General features: G+C 39.5%; 2 protein-coding genes and 1 pseudogene across 2 annotated transcripts; 2 read left to right on the top strand and 1 right to left on the bottom strand.

Moving 5' to 3' along the window:
* Nucleotides 1-1031: 1031 nt before the first annotated feature.
* LOC122650744 lies at nt 1032-2190 on the top strand (annotated as a pseudogene).
* A 4484-nt stretch (nt 2191-6674) lies between these two features.
* Nucleotides 6675-11224, bottom strand: LOC122650743 (uncharacterized mitochondrial protein AtMg00860-like). The gene is made up of 2 exons (XM_043844133.1): nt 10996-11224; nt 6675-6817 (listed from the first exon to the last, which is right to left on the bottom strand). The coding sequence occupies exons 1-2, from the start codon at nt 11222-11224 to the stop codon at nt 6675-6677; spliced, it is 372 nt and encodes a 123-aa protein (XP_043700068.1).
* A 9465-nt stretch (nt 11225-20689) lies between these two features.
* LOC122650070 (cell division control protein 45 homolog) lies at nt 20690-22483 on the top strand. Its single transcript, XM_043843367.1, has one exon. It carries the CDS (start codon nt 20723-20725, stop codon nt 22481-22483), a length of 1761 nt encoding a protein of 586 aa, XP_043699302.1. The 5' UTR covers nt 20690-20722.
* Nucleotides 22484-22762: the final 279 nt, after the last annotated feature.

Below are 22762 nucleotides of genomic sequence, written 5' to 3'. Positions count from 1 at the left end.
AGCTCTAAAAATAGCAAGAAGTGGATTGCTACTTTGCCAAATATGAATCCCAATACCATGAACCTAGCCACAGTTACACCTGACCTATTTAATGTAGAAAAATCTTCTCAGATTATGTATCATGTAGGGGGACTATTTTTCTTGTGCTTCCAAGGATATGCATGGGGGCTAAAATATCTGATTGGATTTTATGGTAGAAAAGGCAGTTATTTCTTTTCCCCAAGATTAGATTTTTACTGAAAAAGTGAAAGGATAAAAATATATTTATTACTTCCTCAATTTAAGTTGTGTATTCTCCTATAAATAGAGTCAACCAGATTAGACGTCATTGTCAAGAGTAATTTGAGGCTTTGAGGTTTAAGTGAGTTCTTCTAAAAGTTGCTTTGAGACTTAAGTGAGGTCTTCTCTGCTGCAAGGCTTTGTGTGTGTTGCATTAAGAGTAATTCACAAGAGGAAGCAGTGAGAATTACTCTTTGCTTTTGTTAGTTCATTTTTCATATGCATTTCCAATTCTGTATTTCTCCAACTTTTCTCCATTTAATTTTTTATTTTATAATGATGGTATCTATTTCTTACAATTGTTTTTTTTTTTTTTTGTTGTGTTCAGTGTTTGCTGTTCTCTGCGCAGTCTTAGGACTTATGATCGTGAGCATCTCTTGTCTGAGAAAGAGGGTATGAATGAAAATGAATTAACCTTCCCCCATTTTGCTAAGTGATTGTAATTACACCCCTTTTATATGTTGGAGATCAGAATTCCCCTTCACTATTCCCCTATATCCATCCAAATGCAACAACGGCCATCATTCCTTCTATACCGTGGCTTAAGGAAAACTCATTCTAACAAAATTTTTGACCTATTTGATTATGTATTCAGGCCTCCAGCCATTCTGAATGCCATCGACAAAAACTCTGGCAAGAGTGGCATATATATTAAATAAAGTCCAAATTTTTTGGATGTCCATAGACGATAAGTTTTAGTTGATTGATTTAGGCACTCAAATTTGACACGTGACTAATCTAATAAGTTAGACATGTCTATGCAACTATCAGAGTCACCAAGTCATCATACCATGTAATGACAAATAGTAGGGCCTATATTGTTAATGAAATGGAAAAATACTTTCTTAATTTTGAATCATTATGCATGGATACTCATCTATTATTAATTGATTATGAATTTCAGGCTGGCAAAATGAAGATGGAGACCAAAAATAACCTCCATCAGCAAGGGAAAGAAAAAGTTCTTTTTTGTATTGGGTTCGACAGCGACAGGAAAATCGAAACTAGCCATATATCTTGCGAATAAATTCCAAGGAGAGGTGATCAACTCCGATAAGATTCAAGTCCATAAGGGTTTGGATGTTGTAACAAATAAAGTCACCGATGAGGAGATGGGTGGTGTGCCACACCACCTAATAGGAATTATAGATCCTGAAGCGGATTTCAGCATAGCCGACTTTTGTGAAAAAACTTTGCACGCTATGACCTCCATTTGGATCGGGGAAATCTCCCAATCTTAGCCGGTGGGTCCAACAGATACATAGAGGCACTGGTAGACAATGAAACCCTAAGATTCCAAACAAGTATGAGTGTTGTTTTCTTTGGGTCTATGTCTCCCTCCCCGTCCTGAAGAATTATATATACGAGCGTGTAGATCAGATGGTCCAATCTGGTTTAGTCGATGAAGTCCATGACATTTTCACAATGGATGAAGACTACTCCAAGGGCATTTGACGATCTATTGGAGTCCCGGAATTTGATACATACTTCAGGGCAGAAGCCGCTGGTTGAGAAGACAAAGACAAACTAGGGAAATTGCTCGAAGAAGTAATAGATAGGATGAAATCTAATACATATGACTTAGCTTGTCGCCAATTTGAGAAGATTAATTGCTTGAGGCTTGAGAAGGGATGGAATATTCACCTCTTAGATGTCACTGAGGTATTCCTTAAGCGTGGTTTCCAACATGAGCGAGAATGGCGGTGGCGAGTGGCTAAGCCGAGTATGGATATTGTAAGCAGTTTTCTCCATGGAGATAAATATTAATGGGAGCATTTCTGTTCTTTGTGGCGTGCATGGGAGCATTGGTTCAGGGAGGCTATGTGTGGTTTACCCTTTTGTTTATCGTTTTTCTTTTTTGTTTTTAGATTTGTGCAGGGGCTTTTGGTAGATGTTGGCTTTTCAAAATAGTGTTGGCAACTTCATGGTGGAACAAATTGTTGTAAAGGATTTGCTTTTAGAGAACAAAAAAAATAAAAACCATAATTTTCTTGCATCAATCATTGGCCTTTAGTGCAACAGTGTACCACATTTGGTGGGAAAGGAATATGAGAATGTGAACCTCTTCTTCAAACTCATAGAGTCAAATTTAGAGCTCCATTGCCTCAGACATCAAAGCTATGGTTAATCATCTTTGGTCTTCGGATACAGATTATGTTAAGAATCGCCACAATATTAATGTACCTTAAAAGTTAATATCTCAATAAATTCTTATCAAAAAAATAATCTCAATAAATAATTAAATGTGCATTAGGATCACTTACTACGTGACAAAATAAGTTGTAACCTAAGTTTTATTGCCCTCATTTTTGTGGGACCTTTTTGGGTCAAAAAAGTAATTACATCATAACCTTTGATTCTTCACTTGAAACCCCAAATGAAGGGTATGATGGTAAAATTATATTAATTTCTCTGAAAATACAATAATTTTCTTCCTCTACTAATAAAAATAAAAAATTGAGTGCTTAATTGCCGCTGCTACTGCTGCTGCCTTTGCTTGTCAAGTAAACCCATTTGAGTCAAGATTTGTTGCTCAAGTATAAATAAGAGAACCCTCTTGGAGTTTAGGGAAGATGATCGTGTATAGAGGATAACTAAAGAATAGACACAGCTCATGCTGTATTAAGAACTTTTTTCTTGAAAATGGAGTGACAGACAATGGTGAAACCCAACCGGTAAAGGAAGACACAAATCAAATGTGAGCCCTAGGTTTCTCCATGCTTATCAGGACTCAAAAGAGTCTCTATCCAATTAAACAACATAAATAATAGAATCCAAAGACTTGAGAACTCATAAATCAAGCAAAGAAATAAAGATCAATTAGAAAGAGGTTAAGGAAACCAAGCATGTCATATCGACTGTACACACAATTTAAAAATAGAGAAATTGGGAGAAATGCTAGAGTGGATGGATATACATGATTCTGACCTAAACATAAACTCAAGCATTAAAGACGAGAGCACTAATGACACTATAACGGCAGTGAAAGTAATATTAATCCTATCATTCCATGGAGATATTATCTCCACATCATCCTCAACTGGATGTTGATCTCTACATTCTATGCAACTCTACATGATAAAGAACTCTATATCATATGCGCACTCTACATTGCTCAAGGATTCTATATCACATGTGGACTCTAAAATGCTTGAGGACTCTATATGTTCAGAATCCTATTGTTCTAACATGGTATTAGAGTCATCGGTTCAAGCCCTAGCCGATTTCCCCTGTCTCTCTACTCAACCCCTTTAGGTGCTCCACCTGCCATTGCCTCCTCCCTTGTTACCCCTTCTCCTACCTCTCCGCCAACTATCTCGGCTGGTCACCATTTCCTTTCCCTCAAGCTTTCTGCTAAAAATTACTTTATTGGAAGACTCACAATTTGCTTTAATAAGTAAACTACCTATCGCTAGCATACAACAATGGCAGGAATGTATTTGTAAAAAAATACAGTAAAGAAATGCTTACAACCCTTGCTCTATGATGTCCTTGTGATGTAGTGGAGGCCACTAGAACTATCAACTCTGACCTTGATGGTGAGACTTGAGCTTTCAAGTAAGCACTACAATGGGGGGACCATCCAACCCTTCTTCTTCCTTGTCTTCTTCCCTCATTTGTCTTTCTTCAACAATAACCACTTAATGCATCACTTTGTTCTTCAATGAAGCTCAATCACCAACATATGCACTTCAATGTGCCTTCAAACAAGCTCACCAGATTAGTTAGATGGCCTTCAATGCATCTCACTAAGCACACACCCCTCTTTTTCTTCTTGGTTTTTTCTCACAAAATTCATGCTTAACCATAGAGTTTTGCTGTTGCAGGGATTTAGAGGGTAATTTTCTGAGAATTTTGATATGTGGCTCACCTTAAACGGATGGCCCAATCAGAAAATTCCATTTGGAATCTTCGGGGCTATGTACCGACCTCAAGCGAAGCATAGGAACCCGTGGACCATGGGGTGTATGAAGTCGCATCTGTTAGGGATGGCTAAAATCTGCACAAAAAGTCATGGCGCATTAATATGTGTTAAATCAGCACTAATAGGTGTCTGACCATGTTAGACCCCAAAAAAGCACTGGCCAATGAGGAGTGCCATATGGGAATTGCTATCGTGTGCCTATAATACATACAAAACACCTCAGAAGGCTTGAGTGAAGATAGTTTCATCACGAGGTTAGTTGTCAAATGATGTTTCGTCATTTGATTGCTTTGTACTACATGAAAAGCGATTATCCGTTGATCTGGTCAACTTTGAGCAGGAAAAGGTAAGGCCCTTGGATATGGATCTTGGTTAGAGGCATTTAGCTACAACGAATGAGAGGTCGTCCAATGGAATCTTGAGAGGTCCTCTTAGCGTACATATGCTACACTGAGGCACATGACTTTGTAGGGCTCAAACTTGATGCGACGCCGCATACAGTATGTGGAATTTGATAACCAATCAGATTCCAATAAATGGAATCTTGCGAAAATGAACTTGCTTGGCTTAGGGTTCTAGGATTGCAAATCCTATAGATCTAGGGTCTGGAATAGGGTGGGAGGTTGTAAAATATAATAGACGAACTACACATTAAGAATTATGTCTGAACTAGAACAGAAAGCTCAGTGACATTAGCAGTAGAAAGGTAAAACAATAACAAAATGCCTCTTACAAGCCTTGGCGTACTGCAGGAATCCAAAGACAATTGCAGATTCTCAATCGAAACTGCATTTCACAAGAAACCGAGATGAAACCTTAATGTGATATCACTTTGTACCTGGTTTCGACATGTTTTGGTCATATTTTGGTAATTTTACAAGATTCTACCTGAATCACGTACATTTACTTGTGATATTAATTTTAAATAAGCAAATACCCCCTTTTGAATTCAATAAAAATGTTTAGAAAATCAAATTCCAAGTGGATAAAAAGTCAACCCCTTAATTCAAGAACAAAAATTGGATTTTCGACGGTGGGTGAAATTTTCAACTTTCTAATGTTGCGATTTTTCTCAAATCTAAAGATCCCGTAAATATTATTATGATAAAACATGACTAAAAACCAAAAGTGCAGCAAAATTCTCTTTTAAAAGATATCTATAAAATATTTCATTCAGAGGGATTTTAACAGCATTCACGCACACCAAATAAGGTTTGGCCAGAACATAATTCATTCAATATAAATCAGATTTAAGCAATATTGCTTAAATCTGATTTATATTCAAGGAGTTATGTTCTGGTCAAACCTTTTTTGGTGTGCCCGAATGTTGTTAAAATCAGCTCTGAATGAAAATAATTTTTTTTGATATCAAAACAAATGATTATGTTGCCGCTCTTTTGTTTGGATCCATGTAGTCGACCCCATTAAGTTGGGATAAGGCTCAGTTTGTTGTTGTTGTTGATTTTTTTAGTGATGTTCTATTGTGACAAGATTTATGGAATTTTTAGATTTAAGAAAAATCCTAGCATTTGAAAGGCGTGGAGAAAGTATCAGGTTTCGACCAAGATATAAACCGACCTCGAAACTGAGATTAATATCCCGACATAATGGGGTGATCCAAAGATGTAAATTTTGAGGACGATATTTCTTTAAGGGGGTGGATTGTAATATCCTAGAATAATAAGAGAATTAATTTAAAGCTTTATCTGTCATGTAGATCCTGTAGAAGTGACGAAAGGATGATCAGATTTTTGGGAAAGTCCTGAGAGCACTTTGGCCTTGAAACAACCAATCAGGGGTAAGTACTTTCGCCTAAAATGTATTTTTTACTGGCTCTTAGGCCAAAATAAGTCCGAACATAGTCAAGGATAGTTCCTAGGAGTGATTTTGGAAGTTTTACCAAAAAGGGTAAGAATGTCATTTTTAGGGTTTTTTGGAGAGAGAAACTAAAAAGGGTATTTTTAGAATTTTTCACAATAAATAATTTAATAATTAAATCAATAATTAATTTAATAAATGTTCACTGTTGGAATAATACATTAATTTCTAATTAGTACAACTAAACAGACCTTAACCTAATTTGAGCTAAACCTAAACCGGTCAAGTTCTAATGTGAACAAGCCTGTCACACCCCCATCCCCAGATTATGGTAATGTGACGGGAATACCCCTATATTCCACACCAAACTATAGGATTGACACTTTGCTATGTCATGTACACCACCCGGGTTCTTATTCAATAAATAAGAATGAAAATCAGGGCTATGACAGGAAGCGTTAAACATAATAATCATAAGTAATAGAGAGTTCTAAATGGTACCATATTCATATATATCAGTTTAATTCAAGTACTAATAACAAGTATAAGGTATAAAAAAGTTAAATACTAAAGCTGTTAATTACTATCATCCTCAAATGTTCCATATAAAAGTCAAGTCATAATAACCAAGGGCTCTAGATCCTAGCCCTAACTAAGGTGCCTTGTGAGCGCACTCATAACAAAGGTAGTCTGATGCCTGCTCCACCTCTAGCTGGCCACCCCAAGCCTCGTAATCCCCACCACCAAGATACGTTGGATCAACCTCTGCTGGATCCGCCATCCCTATGTTCATATCTAAAAAAAAACAAAGACTCCAGAGGGATGAGTTTATAAAAGCCCAGCAAGCGATCAAACCATACACAATCATTCAATAATAGATACACCATCAATTCATGCTAAAGTATGCAAATCACGTATGATGAATAGATGCATTTGTTCATTTTCCCCCTAACAACGAGATTCTAATTTGGGTCAAGTACTACAATAACACAAGTAGCATCGTCAGCAATGGTGCTAGAAACCGGATGGCATTCCGACCATGTCCCATGCTACGATGGAAATGTGCAAGACCGGACTCCTTCACCGAGTTGTCCACAAGCCCCCGATACAAACCTCGTCTTGGTATCTAGCCCAAAATATGATTGGAGACTTCTCGGTGGGGTACCCTGAAATACAGTCGGGACCCATGGGTTTGCCCGACACCAAAACCCCTGTCAGTAAGGGTCGTAGTACTGGGTGAGTTATATCCTAACCAGTAAATAACTATTAAAATGCATACATATATATATAAACACAAGTGTACAGGCTACCCTCTCATCTCTCTAGCTTACACCTAGACCAATTAACAATACAATGGGTGTGATACCGAAGTAACGGTGGCCGGTCACCACCCGAATCTAATTCATCAATCGAACATCATAAAGATTTTCATATTTATAGTACCTTACGCTATTCACATCTCATTCCCATACATTACATCGTGCATAACTGATCATGTTACATTATGCTTCATATCATTTCATATTAATAGACAATATAAGGATGAATCAACATGCATAATACTCATACACATCCGTATGCATAGCTTGATGCCTAATGAGAAACACACCATAAAATAGTTCAAATGTTGAATCCACTCATAGTCGTCGTATCCAAAGTCCTTGGGTTACGTGCACATGTACGCTCTAATCACAAGTGTAAGTCAGCCTAAAACATCACATTGCATAGGTGCAATGAGTGAAAGAAGGCCTGAGGTTCAAACCTAACACCAAAAACCAACTCAGTAGGCCATTCTGGTCTATGAGGAGGCAGAATTCATTCCCCCGCAGACTGCCTCCGCAAAGCCCAAAACTGTTGTTCTACAGCTCAACTCGGGGTTATTCGGGGCTGAGGTCTTGGGGTTCATTTTGAATTATTATGGGGACTTAATTGGTCTCATTAAACCCTATTAATTATATGGATTCCATCCCCAATGAGTTCAATGCTTAGGACCAAGTCTTAGCATCAAGATGTTCCAAATTGAAGGTCCAACAATGGGGCTGCCATGGTGGTTTGGCCATGGAGGGACTCTATAGTTGCTTAAGGCCACAAATTACTATTAAAAACATCAAATAGGAGATCTAAATATAGTAGGACAGTAAGCCCTAAGATTTGGTTGAAGATTGGATGGGTTACATCTCTAAAGGTTCCCAAATTAGGGTTTCACAAGGGGTTTCATGGCATCTAAACCAAGGGGCTGTGGATGGGTATTCAAGGATCATTAGCTGATGTATTTAACATTAAATAGAGGGTTCCTTTATAGTAGGCTGAGAAGCCCCATGGTTTGGTTGAAGATTTAATGGATTTCAACCAAATCCAAGTGAGTCTAGGCTAGGATTGATGGGGTTTAGCTTACTTACAAGGAGTTTAGCTTAGGACAGCAAAGGAAGTAAGTTTCCAAGCTAGAAATGGACTGTAACCCTCCTTCTCCACGAGCTCCTAGGCCAAGAGGTGAATCTCCAGCTGGTTGGGGTGAAGATGGCTCTCAAGAGGGACTCCAATGGTATTGGGGCTCCTCCTCTTACTCCTTCTTCCCTTCCCCTTCTTCTTCTTCCTCCTTTCTTCCTTAGCCTCCCACGTTTTCTCCCTTCTCTTGAATGTTAGAAATGAGAGAAATGAGGGAAAGGATAGGGTTTTGGGGTGGTTTAGTTAAGTGTCTAAGGCCATGTTTGGTTGGGGTGTCTCAAAGGCTTAAAAATGGGTTTCATATATGTAAAAACCCCAAATAGGCCTTAGGGTCCAAGTCTTAAGGTTTGGCTAGGTCCAAGAAGTCATAAAAGGGCCAACTTAGCTTAGGGTTTAGTCCTAGGCTCAAGCCCAAGTGGTCCCAACATGGACCAATCGAAACAGCATCCTTTTGGGCCTTGCAGAGGCACCAGCGGAGGCTCCCTGCATGCCTCCGCAGGCTCACACAAAACATCCTCTGCAAAGGTGTTTTTGGCCTGATGGCTTCCAATGCTTTGGGGATTTTGCCCAAGGATGTGTATACACATAATGGAGGTATAAATGGGTACCTTTGGCATAAAAACAACACAAGTAACTTACTATCAATCATCTAGGAAAGAAGGTCCTGTGCGATTCGCTCGTAGTCTCTCACATCCTTGACATGTGCACGGGTGAAGGTCAAACACTTTCCACCCAGCCATGAACCTCCCCCGATCTCGATCAAGGGGTCTTTCTTCAACAGGGGTACCAAAGGCACGGTCGAAGATCTTGTATGTTGGTTTCATGGTGATAGCCCATAGGTCATGGACATACTCAAGCTCCGCACCTACATCCAATGTCTGAGAGTAGTAGGGTTAGGTTATGGGTGTAACATTTTCCCCCACTTTTTAAGAATTTTGTCCTCGAAATTGACACACCTGATAACCCGAACAACTAAGGGTGTTTCATCCTGAGCACACTTTCACGCTCCCAAGATGACTCTTGGTCAGTGTGGTTGCTCCAATGCACCCAGACATATGGAATAGAGCAGTTCCAAAGATTGTACTCCTTACGCTCCAAGATTGCAACATGTGTCTCTTCATAGGTCAAATCTTCATTCAGCTCAGTTAGGTCTTGGGAAAGTATATGAGTTAGATTTGGGACATATTTCTTCAACATGGACACATGAAATACGTCGTGAACACCTACCAAGGTTGGAGGCAAGGCCAACCTATATGCCACTGGTCTAATATGATCTAAGATCTTATAAGGCCCAATGAATCTCGGACTCAGTTTTCCCTTCTTCCCAAATCTCATCACCCTTTTTTTAGGTGACACCCGAAGGAAGACTTAATCACCAACCACAAACTTGAGGTCCTTCCATCTGACATCGGCGTAGCTCTTTTTCCTCGACTGATCTGCCCTAATATGGCCTCATATCTACCTTCTCACAGATAGCTTGGATCATCTCCGGTCCCAAAATACGTCGCTCGCCGACCTCATCCCAATACAACAGCGTACAAAATTTCCTTCCATGTTGTGCTTTAAAAGGTGCCATGCCAATAAATGCCTAATAGCTGTTGTTGTAAGCAAATTTTATGAGTAAAATATGCTCATCCCAACTACGCTTCATTTTAATAGCACAAGCTCTCAGCATATCTTCATGGGTCTGAATGGTGTGCTCTGACTGCCCATCAATATGTGGATGAAAGACTGTGCTAAAGTTCAGTAAGTATCCCATAGCCTTTGAAAACTAGCCCAAAATCTTGAAGTAGACCTCAGGTCTCCATCCAAATGATGCTAATAGGCACACCATGTAGACAAACCATATTATCAATGTAAAGCTTGGCTAGGCGGTCCATGGTGTATGTCATCTTCACAAGGATAAAGTGTGTCGCATTGGTTCATCGATCAACAATGATAGAATCCACACCCTTAGCTGGTAACCAGGTGACAAAATCCATAGTAATGTTGTCCCACTTCCACTCTAGGATCGGTATCGACTGCAGTAAGGTATGGAGTTGCTCTCTCGGCCTTCACCTATTGGCAAACAAGGCACTTCGAAATATGTGTTGCCACATCGGCCTTCATACCACTCCACCATAAATTTCTCTTCAAGTCCTTGTACATCTTGGAGCTACTAGGATGTATATCAAATAAGGTGAATAGTGAGCCTCGCTCAACACCTCCTTCCTTAACTCCTCATCATTGGGTAAGCAAATTGTAGCCCTGAATTTGAGTCTACCATCCTCAGATTTGGTGAAGTCCGAATTGGGCTGATCGTTAGTCTAAGTTTTTCCAACAATTCCTGCAACTTCGGGTCAGTGGGCTAGGCTTCCTTAATTTTCTAAGTCAAGGATTGCTACACAGTGCCACCAACTCAAGATCATGAGTGGAATAGTTCTTCTCATAGTCCTTCAGCTATCTCGAGGCATAGGCTACCACTTTCCCATTTTGCATCAACACGCAACCGAGCCCCAATCTTGAAGCATCACTATAAACTGTCATACCTCCTGTGCCTTCTGGTAATGTCAGAACTGGGGCCGTACTCAACTTCTGCTTCAAGCCTTGGAAGTTCTTCTCACACTCATCGGACCACACAAATTTCACTCCCCTGTGGGTTAACTTGGTAATGGGAGCTGATATATGTGAGAAGTTCTCAATAAAGCGCCGATAATAACTGGCCAGTCCCAAGAAACTATGAATCTCACCCACATTCTTGGGTGCGTCCCACTCCATCACTACCTTTACTTTTCCCGGATCAACTCTGATCCCTTCAGCTGAAACCACATGGCCCAAGAAAGCCACTTGTGAGAGCTAGAACTAACACTTACTAAATATTGCATACAACTTCTTTTCCCTCAAGCACCAACTCGAGATGCTCAGCGTGCTTCGCCTCTGATTTGGAATAACTCAGAATATCATCAATAAATACAATCACACATTTGTCTAGTACATCTTGGAAGACCCGGTTCATCAACTCCATGAATGCTGCTGGGGCATTGGTCAATCTAATGGACATCACTAAACACTCGTAGTGACCATAGCATGATCGAAATGCTTTCTTGCTAATATCACTCTCCTTGATCTTTAGTTGATGATATCCAGACCTCAAATCTATCTTAGAGAATACTTTAGCTCCCTGAAGCTAATCAAACAAATCATTGATTCTAGGTAGCGGGTATTTGTTCTTAATTGTGAGCTTGTTGAGCTCCCTATAATCAATGCACATACTCATGCTCCCATCCTTCTTCTTGACAAAGAGAACCGGTGCCCAAGGAGACATGCTAGGCCAAATAAATTCTTTCCTCAATAGTTCTTTCAACTGTTCTTGTAACTCCTTTAGGTCTGTTGGCGCTATTCTGTAAGGGGCCTTGGATACCAGTGCTGCTCCAGGTAGTAAGTCAATAGCAAACTTGAATTCTTGATTGGGAGGCAACTCGGTCAAGTCATCCGAAAACACGTCTGGGAAGTCACTTAAATTTCTCAACTCTTACAACAGTTTCACCTTGGCTTTAGTGTCAGTCATCGAAGCTAGGTAACATTCGTACCCTTGCTCTAAGAGTTTCTTGACCTGGAGGGCCAAGATAATGAACCTCTTGGATCGCTTCCTCTTATCTCCCTTGAAAACAAACTCATCTCCACCATGGGGCTTGAAAACTATTTGTTGCTCCGCACAAGCAAGATTGGCTCTGTAGGCAGCCAACCAATCAGTACCCAAGATCGCATCAAAGTCTTTCATGTCTAACTCAACCAGGTGTGCAATCATGTCATGTCCACAAACCTTCACCGGGCATGGCTTATAAACAATGGCTAAACCAACCACTTCCCCAGTCAGTGTGCTAACTGCTAATCCCTAGGCTAGATTCTTTGGGCCAATCCCCATTTTCTTGCCGAAAGAGGAAGACACAAAAGAGTATAAGGCACCCGAATCAAAGAGTATGTATGCGAGGATGGATGCAATAGATATGGTACCTGATACAAATACAAAGTGCAATTATGCATGCATGAGATGACATGATGCACGACAATAATTAAATCAACTTTAGGTTGGGTGTTACCTGTCAGTACCCCCAGGGTTGCCTCAGCCTCGACATCGGTCATAACATATGCTTGGGTTGGAATTCTATTACCTTGTGTCAAAAATGGGGGTCTACCAACCAGTTTGGAATGGGATGCTTGTGAAGCTAAAGGCTGAGTTGCGGTCCGTGACACCCAAGGCTTAGGCTGAGGGCAAGACTTGGAGATATGTCCATGTTTGTTGCAGTTGTAACACCATATAGAACCACCAGTAGGTAAGGATGAATCTGTAAATTAAGCAGGTTGTGCGAGCTGAGCTGAATCTGCATGCTTATAATACATAGGAGTATAGCTTGAGTATTGAGCTCAAGGAAACTTGCTCGGTTCTTGGCTAAATAATGTTGTGCCTGCCCTCTTGCCATGACCCAATTGGGCAAGGTAAGAATTCCTTTGTCTACCCTCAATGGCCTTAGCTATTTGGACCATTTTAGCATAGGTTTGGGGCCCATGAGATACCAAGATCAAGCTTACCCCCAGCCTCAAACCCTTTTCAAACCTCTTACGCTTCTCAACATCATCCTTCAAATGAATGGGAGCAAAGTGGAACAGCTCCTCAAACTTTTGTTGATATTCAAGAACTGATTTGGATCCTTGAGTGACGTCCATGAACTCCGCAGCCTTTCTCTTATGATAGCTTTCCGGAAAGTAATTCTCGAAGAAAGCCTCCTTGAATTGCTCCCAAGTAAGATTAGGATGGGTAACAATAAGGTTGGACTCCGTTGATCTCCACTAGTCATCAGCTTCGCTTTTCAACATGTAGGCGGCACACTGAATCTTGCAATCTTCAGTGCAATAGATCATTGTGAAGGTCTTCTCCATCTCCCAAACCCACACCACTGGGTGTAATGGATCTTTGTTTAATCTAGTAAATTCCATGGGCCTCATCTTTTGAAACCTATCAATAATTTTTGTAATATCCACTTGTACTTAAGCTGGCTGAGCAGCTACCACAGGTGTTAGGGTTGGAGGGGGTGATGTATAGACTACTACCCTAGCCCTCTCATCAGCTTCATACCGGGCTGTCAAATAATCTTCAAACTTCCTTTGCTGCTACTGGAATGTGTGCCTCATCTCATCTAAATAGTCCATTTGCTAGACTCCAAATTCTCTCAACATATCCCCTACTGTTTGGCTCACATTGTGGGCCGTGGTGTACCTTGGGGCGTCTGGAAAAGGATCACCGAAAGTACCAGCTGTGTCTCGGTCAAACCCCGACCAGGCGTGGGCACCCTAGGACTATGGCCTCGACGTCCGTGCACCATAATTAAACTCCTATAAGCAGAAAAATCAGATTTGTTAGTTCCAAACAAATTCCCAAGTAACAAAGCATTTGATCATAGAAGGTGCACTTGAGTGGTGTGAGGTTCATAAATAATTATGCTAAATCCATGTGGAAACCAAACAACTCAAAAAGAGGGCCCAAAGCAGCTCATTTGAGCCTTGCAGAGGCAACAGGGTGACTGCCTCCGCAGGCTTGCGAAGGCAGTAGGCAGAGCCTTAGCTTGAGCTAAAAATTCTTGCGGAGGCAGCCTGCGAAGGCACCAGTGGCACGATTTCTGCATCCGCAGGCTCCGAAACTCGCATAGAATGAGTTAAAAAAACCTAGTTTTCTTTTTAGTTCTCCATTCCTCTCTTCTCCTAACCGTGAGCCAAAGCTTCTAATCCCTAAGTAGAGCACTTCAAGCTCTAAATCACTCTAGTCCAAGCTCCCACAACGTCCTTGCCATGTCGAATCAACATCAAGGTAAGGTTCCTACCCTTCTCAAATCGATTTTTGTATCTTCATTTGGTTTCAAACAAGGCTAGCTTATGCCCATGCGATTTTCTCATGTAATAGCTTGCATATAGGGTTTGCTTGGGTTGTTTGTTTCCATTCCTCATGAATTCATGATGTTTGACATGCCCACACACACACACGGTGTTTGGTTGATGATCGATGAGGTTTTCCTCAAACCCAAACCCTAGTTTCTTAGGGTTCTTGCTCAATAATCTAATGTAGGTTAAGTGTAACGCCCCCAAAAACCACCCTAGCGCTTTAGGGACATTGACGGTCCACAAGATCGTTTATGTCAAGGAGATATGAACCGGAGTAGAACCAAAACATAAACACATGTCTAAAATGTATAGATTAAGACTTCAAGTAAAGCAGGGTAGCTAAACTAAGCTATTACATCTTCCAAGTTAAACTTAAAATTCTGAAATAAAGGTTATAATCTCCAAAATTAAATTCAATTCAAACAAATTATAAGCTCTTTTAATATTGAAAGAAAGTGTAAAGTTTCTAATAACAGTTGTCCTCTTCTATTCCAAACGCTTCCTCGAGTACATCCTCACATCCAAGTTCGCATTTATAAAGTTGTTCATCTGAAAAGTGGTGAGGGTAAGGTTTGGGAAAAGCTTAGCAAGTAAATCCACAACAACTACATAGGTGTGAAAATATGCACAAGTAATACAAAAATGTAAAGATACAATAATATGTATATATAGATTTGAAACCAAAAAAAAAAAAAAAAAACAAAATGATCGCAACCATATTTGCTTATCACAACTACCGTAATGAAAAGTATACATGGCAACAATCAACATAAAGATACATCAAAAGCGTAAAATAACAAACACATCACTCCCTGATAGATTAGTGTGAACTAGTTACCATACACTGGTCAAGGCCCTCAGGATAGCGGTGTATGAACTCTAGTTATGATCAACTACAACAACACTATCTCCTCGCAGATATAGAAACTAAAGGGATGGTAGCGATCAATCTTACCAGCCAGATAGAGTAATGACCCCCAAAGGTTTTCCCAGTCATACAGTTCCGATGGCTAATTGAACAACATAAAATATAACCAACACCATTTAAGTTCCAGTAAAGAAGAGCTCAAATTAATAAGAATCATAATTTGAAAGCATCATCTTTACCCCAACATATTCGTCAATGTTGGTAAGGTAAACAACAAAATGACAATAAAGGATTTGCTTATAATTTAAAGCAATACATCCAAGTTCGGAACTTCGGGGTCATGACTCCCCAATTCCACCCTAACACATGCTATTGAAAAGAATGAAAATAAAGTGTGAAAACAGTAACTTTCATCAACATATCAATGCATAAAGTGAAGAACAATAATAGGTAAGATTGGGCAAAATCTTCGCAATCATTTATCCAACAATAATATCAATAAAAATTAAAAGGTAAACCCTAAACAAAATCAGATTTTTATGCATCATCCATAGGCATCATGCATTAGGTTATAGTCATGAAGAATCATTCATAGACCTTCTGTTAGAATATTTTATTTTATATTCTTACCTATAAGGTGGGCTCTATTAATTGTGGCAATTTCTATTTCTAAGAGGTTGGTCTAATAAGGAAGATATGCAGTATCTAAAGGATCTAATATGGACTGGTTAGTGTACTAAGAATCACATCTGCATCAATGACGGGGTTGGTAGCATCAGCAAGATTGTCGACGACACCTTTTTACATTTTGAATGTAATCAGCCATAGAGAGGGTACCTTTCTTGATTTGAAGAAGTTTGGTACTTGAGTTGCATAATATTAGCCTACGATTAAGAGGCATATATGTTCAAGAGTGGACCAGACAGCATGGGAAGTGGAGAGACCTACCAGCTGTGCAAGAGTTGGTTCATCAAATATGGAGTGATGTGTTCCATGCTTATTACATATGGGATCTGTTGATGCTATTATAATAACTATGTAATAACTTACGGCCCATAACTTACATAACAATGTTCTGTAAGTTTATTTTGCTAATGTCATATTAGCCATTAATTATTATAACAGTCAAATACTATTACTTGTAAAATAATGTTTTAATACTATTTTTCAAGGTTGGATGGACTATGGTAATAAATTTGAGCAAGGGTTGCTCTGGATGCATACTTTTTTCTTGTTGATATGTTATTAAAATGTATTCTACAGGAGGGAAGGAATTTTTATCACCTGCGGTTCCCCTGTCCAGTACGGTTTTCTAGTGCCTCTAATAAAAGGGGGTGGACCCCACCCGGGCAGTGTGTTCGGTCAGGGGGTGGAATGACCATTTCAATCCCTCCTATGAGAGGAACTGCATAACCGTACCGGTCAATGAACCTCAGGGGATAAAGAGGGAAGCCGGTGTTAATCCATTTTACCATGGGACATTGGATAATGAATATTTCGTTTGCCAGGTCACTGATATTATAAGGGATGATGTGAATACATAAATCGGAAAATTAAATGATTAGGTTTTGTTTTGAAAACCATTATCACCATCCATTTGTTGGATTTGCCAAGTAAATCTTCCAAAAGGTCCGTCTGTGAAGGTTTGGATGGACTGATCACAAGAGCCTAGCTTTTACCATGCTAGAAACAAGTAAAAGTCGAACACTTGTGAAAAGCATGGGAAATTACGATGTTAATGATAGCCCTTGTAATTGCTTGTTTTAAATAATTAATAAAGCACTTAATTACCACCAAGGCTTCTGAACATTACCACGTTTTATTTAAACTTAATAGATACCTGTGAAATTTTGAATACTGTAGTGTTTTTTGCTTGAGTTTTTATATGTGGGGTTTTATATTCTTCTAACATTTCATATGTATATAACTCTTAAATGACTACAAGATGGGTCAAATGATAAGAATTGTTTTCTGATCTCTAGTTTCTATCAAATAAATCTCTATCAAAAAAATTTATAATTATTTTTCTTTTTTGATGGGTGTGGATTTCTTTTGTTATAACTGGCCTAGAATTTTTATCTTTTGCTGTTTGCGGTCCGAACAGCACAGTGCTGTCCCCTCACATAGGGTACAAAATGACGATTTAACCTCCCTCAGGCAGTGTGTTCGGGCAGGGAGGTTAAGTCATCATTTCGCCCCCATGTGAGGGGACAGCAGGTGCTGTTCGAGCAGTGGACTGCAGAGGATAACGATCTAGGAAACCTATCTTAAACTCATAGTCTTTTATTCTACTACATAGGCAGCACTCTAGCAACAATACAAGTTTTGGGAACCTAGCTAATTAAGATTAATAGAGTCATTTAATAGATGAAAAAAAAAAAAAACGAACTTCAAAGGATTTGTTATTGGACAGACTTTGAGATATTGAGATTTTCCATAACATATTTTCCATTTTTTTGGGGAATATTGAGAAAACGCGCTCCCACGAAATTGTTGGATATTAGTGTCCATTAAACCTGATTTCTTCCGGTTCAGTTCGGTTTATGGTTATTGAACTGTTTATACATTTTGGTTTAATAATATCACATGCGATATAAATTTTTTTGAGCAATGTATGTCCGTAAGTATATACTTAAAATAGTAGTCACGACTAGGATTTGGGCTGGGTACCCTTATCATATGGTCGTCGCATTGGATATGCTTAGACATGTTGACGTCAGAGTACAAATGAGAGTGCACATAATGATGTGTATGGGTGAAAAATCTACTTGTGCCAATTCCCTCATGTATTACTGCCAGATGTAGGTTTGGGATAGACATGTGTCATTAAGACCCAATACCTGAGAGGGCCTTGTCACTGCAAAATGTGAATGCATTCTTTGATTCATCAATGACTAAGGTTTAAGAGAACCATAACTGATGTTCTACGAATGTGGGAACATTTTGTTAGTCAAAGATTCATTTAACATGGTCTCCACTGCCCGATTGGGGAACATCAAGGAGAGATTGTCTGTGGATGGTCGGATGAGAATTAGGATCTTGTATCATTTTAGAAATGATTTTTCAAAATTTATTTTCACATAAAATGATATATAATGTGTATGTTTTGATTAAAATATTTATCATGTTTTCCAGATTTCGATCACGTACACAGACACTTTGATATGGACATGTACTATGGAATGGGGTTTGGCATATTGATATACATGTCCAAGAGTAATGTACTCTGCTAACGATGATGTTGACTAGTGGAGGGTTGATGCATAATAAGTTATTATTGTGCAAGGGTAATTTTAGGATTTGTTATTAATTTATTTAATTTTAATGGATATGAACAATTATTTAATTGTCCATTAAAAATTAAATTTATTAATTTTTTACTTTCCCTTCTAGATTCTGTTTCTTCACCAATTAGAAGCCCATCAAGAAAGCCTATTGGATTTCAAGTCAAACTTGAAGAGAGAGAGAGAGTCAGACTCTCACAAGACAGGAACTTATTTAAACCCAAGGGATGCTTGGCTGACTGAACCTCACTCCCTCTCCTCTCTCTTCTCTCTTGCTCTCTTTGAGTTGTGAGGTTTATAGGGGTTTTGGAAAACCCTGATTGTGAAAAGATGGGATCTTTTCGTTGAAGAAGATTATTGTTTGGTTTGGGGAATCTTTGGCTGCATAAAAAAGATTCAAGAAGGGCTTTCTTGAAATGCTTGTTGGGAGAATAACCATTATATGGAGGAGGAGCAACACTAGAGGCTCTCCGAGTTAGCAAATCTTGATGTAATTATTATGCATTTAAGGTTTTAATTATTTGTTATTCATGGAATGCGAAAGAAACCCCAAATCGATCTCTTTCCGCTGTACATTCAGGTATGGAATGGTTTCCTTTTTTCATGTGATGGAAAGAGATGATCTTTTTCTCTTCTTGTCTTTACCCTAATGATTATGGGATGATAGAAGACATCAGTGTAACAAAATTTTTGTTATACCATTAGTTCTTTTGATTGGTTTCCCATGACCTACCATGGAGATGATCCCATGACTTACCTAAAAGAAACAGATATCACAATGGGGTTAGGGGAACATGGTAATAGGTATTGGTGTTGATATCGATATTGAATCGTCTGTAACAGGTGATCTATATCGGTATTGCTAGTCGCAAATCCCAATACCATGTTGATACTGTATCAGTGAAATAGTATGGACCAAGGGTAAAATAGCAAAAAAAAAGTAGGGTTGTAAATGGATCGGATTCGGCTCAGATAGTGCTATATTCGCATCCGCATCCGATTAGCTATCGGACGGATTCGGATAGTGCTAAACGGATACAGACATGGATACGGATTAGATATTTTATCCGTTTACATGTAAATATAGCTTTTCGGATAGCTATAGCCTATCTGTATCCGCATTCGTTTAGCTTTCGGACAGATTCGGATAGTACTAAACGGACACGAACACGGATACGTAAACGGATTTCGGCTATTCATTTACACCCCTGGATCAGATACAAACATGTCTGATCAATGCCAATCCATGCTGATCTGTATTGGTATCATAAGGATTCTAAAGGAGACCGATACCAAATCCGATACCATTCACTAAAACCATAGGGGGAGGCTATTATCATTGACTCATTGGTCAGCTATGTTCAGTCAGCTCTCGCACGATGAGTTGGGTTGTAGAGGCGAGCCTGTAGCGTACGCGTACGGATGCATGATCCGGCCTCAGTAAGGACTTGGATCAGACATTCACACTTATTTTAGGGACAGAAAGGTCAGTTCACATTGTTCGTTATCCGGCGCCAAAATTTGGCGGTCATTGGAAAATTTAAATTTTCACTTGACATTCGAAATTGCAGAAGAGACGACATTTGGAAATTCAAAGTTAAAAAGTGACGCAGAAAACTTATCTGTTCTTTTGTGTCTCCTTGCCGAGCGAACCTCTTCAGATCTTCTCTGGCCGGTGAGTAGAGACTATCAAAGGAATCGTAATCTCGTTAAAACGAACGCCTGCTCTTGCTTTATCCCATCTTCAGGTACTCCCGATTGTTCAGTGTCAGAAAATGTCCTTAGATTAAAATTTCTGTAAATATAAATCTTCTTTTCAGATCGTTTGTGTTCATATCATTTTGTGCGAAGTGGGTTTCCTTTAAGTAGTTTCAATAGAATCACTATTAATATTCTGCATTTTGTTTGGATCTTCTAGTTTTAAGCTCGTCGTCAGCGCTGCATTTCGTCTAATTTCATTCTCTCCTCCCACTTATATTGATTGATTTACTCACAGACTCAGTCATTTTAATTTATTCACAATTGGATTGAGACACTAAGTAGTTTTCCCAGTCTCTCTATGTAATCGACACATCAAGCCTACATCTGGGAGGGATTTTAGATGGTTCAGCAATTTCGGCTCGATCATGTTTTGCCCTTCTGCCGAAAAACCTTATTTTCTCTCATAATAGAACATCTAATTGAGGGAATATGGTGAGGGAACAGAGAGTTGAATCTTTCTATAAATGTTTACGGGAGGCAGCTTCTGCTTCGTCTTCTTCCCCTCTGTTGATATTTCCATCAACCTCTGATGTTGATTCCCTCTGTGCCCTAAAGATCGTCTTCAACATCCTCGAATCTGATTCTATCAAATACGCTTGTTACCCTGTTTCCTCATTTAAGGAAATCCACACATATGCAGGCTCTAGCCTATGCTCCTCCAGTCAACCAGTGTCTCTCCTACTCATAAACTGGGGATGTCACAGGGACCTACGACGTGTTCTGGATTTAGGGCCAGGTGCTCGTGTTTTTGTGGTTGACAGCCACCGGCCTATTCATCTCCACAACCTCAGTGATCAGAATGATAGGGTTATTGTTCTTTATACCCAGGATGATGAGCATCAGGCTGATTTGACATACGACTTTGATATCTCCACTGTTGCAAATGCATCGGACTTGAACATTGATGATGAGCTTGATGAAATTTCTGATAGTGAAGATGGCAATGAGAGTGAGAGTGAAAGTGAGGAGGAAGATGGTTCAGGATCACGAAAGCGGAGAAGGGTTTCTGAAGAAACAGAATTAGATCGGTTAAAACTCTACAGGAAGCTGAAAAAGGAGTATTACAGCTTGGGTACTTTCCATGGAAAGCCTTCAGGCCTTCTTATGTTTGATCTTTCACATTCTCTTAGAAAGAATACAAATGAATTGCTTTGGTTAGCCTATGTTTCTTTGACTGATCAGTTTGTCCATGAGAGACTCACAAATGAGAGATATCAAGCTGGTGTGATGGAGCTGGAACAGCACATCAACAGCTCCGGGATTTTGGACGCAATAACTTCAGTAACCCTTAAAGATGGGACAAAGATACAGGCGCCTGATGCCTCTAGAATTGCATACGAAGATGAACCGCGGCTCATGCTATTGAGGGAATGGAATTTATTTGATTCAATGTTGTGTTCTTCCTACATCGCGACCAAGCTGAAGACGTGGAGTGACAATGGTTTGAAGAAGCTTAAGCTTCTCCTAGCCCGAATGGGATTTGCACTTGTTGACTGCCAGCAGAAGTTCCAGTACATGAACCTTGAATTGAAACGGAAAATGAAAGATGAGTTTGAAAGGTTTCTCCCTGAGTATGGGCTTACAGAGTTCTACTACCGAAGCTTTTTACGACTTCATGGGTATAGCTCAAAGGTATCTGCTGCTGATGTGGTACATGGGGTTACCGCACTGCTTGAGTCTTTTGTAGAGTCTGATGGTTCCTGTGCATCTGAACAGTTCGGGTTAGCCTATGATGCATTGTCCTTGAATAATCTTGACAAACTGAGGAAGGGGATGCAGAATGCAATAAAGATACAAAGGGCCATTGTAAGGCAAGGAAGTATAGCTATAACTAAGAGTGTATCTATCGGAAGTGGAAGGAAATTCAGGTGGATGAAGCTTGAAGATCCTGCAGACACAAAATTGCTTGGGTATCCTCAAGCATTGACCAAATTCTGCTACTTTCTGATGGATGCTTTGCGGGAGAAGGGTGCGAAGATGAAGCCTTTGATCTGTGCTTGCTTATCTCAAGAATCCAACAAAGTTTTAATTGTTGGGGTGTGTGGGAAGCCACGTCTCGGTGCAGTCCAAGGGAATGCATTTGGGGTTGCTTTTAGAGCTGCAGCTGAGCAGGTTGGGGCCAAGTTCTTCCATGAGTTGTTTGAATCTTCTTGGATAGTTTGGATGCAATTTCTGTTAATTCTTTCATGATCAGATTGACTGAGAGGCTCTAATGTAAGGCTTATCTAAAGTGTAACTGATTGCCAAGATTTGTTTGACCTCCAGTTTCAGATATTTCAGCTGAGCTTCCTCTCTTTGATGTTGTACTTTTACATCCTCTTCCATTTTTTTTCCCCCATTAATAAGTAGAATTCTAGAGATGGAACTCCAACATTTGAGTGACACATCCAAATATGTTAATTGATCTAGAAATGCCTAAGTGGATTGTACAACCAAATATATTTATTGGTTTGGAATGTCCAAGAAATT

The sequence above is a fragment of the Telopea speciosissima genome, chromosome 2 (genome assembly GCF_018873765.1).
Source record: "Telopea speciosissima isolate NSW1024214 ecotype Mountain lineage chromosome 2, Tspe_v1, whole genome shotgun sequence".
Classification (NCBI taxonomy): domain Eukaryota; kingdom Viridiplantae; phylum Streptophyta; class Magnoliopsida; order Proteales; family Proteaceae; genus Telopea; species Telopea speciosissima.
Note: the sequence above shows the minus strand (reverse complement) of the source record. Positions and strands in the feature narration are given on the sequence as shown.

Bases quoted from the DNA above. Each gene is read 5' to 3' on its own strand.
- LOC122650070 (XM_043843367.1), top strand. From the start codon at position 20,723: ATGGTGAGGGAACAGAGAGTTGAATCTTTCTATAAATGTTTACGGGAG.
- LOC122650743 (XM_043844133.1), bottom strand. From the start codon at position 11,224: ATGGAGTGGGACGCACCCAAGAATGTGGGTGAGATTCATAGTTTCTTG. The intron at 6,818-10,995 runs GTATGACAGTTT...GTTTTTTTTTAG, and splicing joins ATTACCAGAAGGCACAGGAG to ATATGAACATAGGGATGGCG.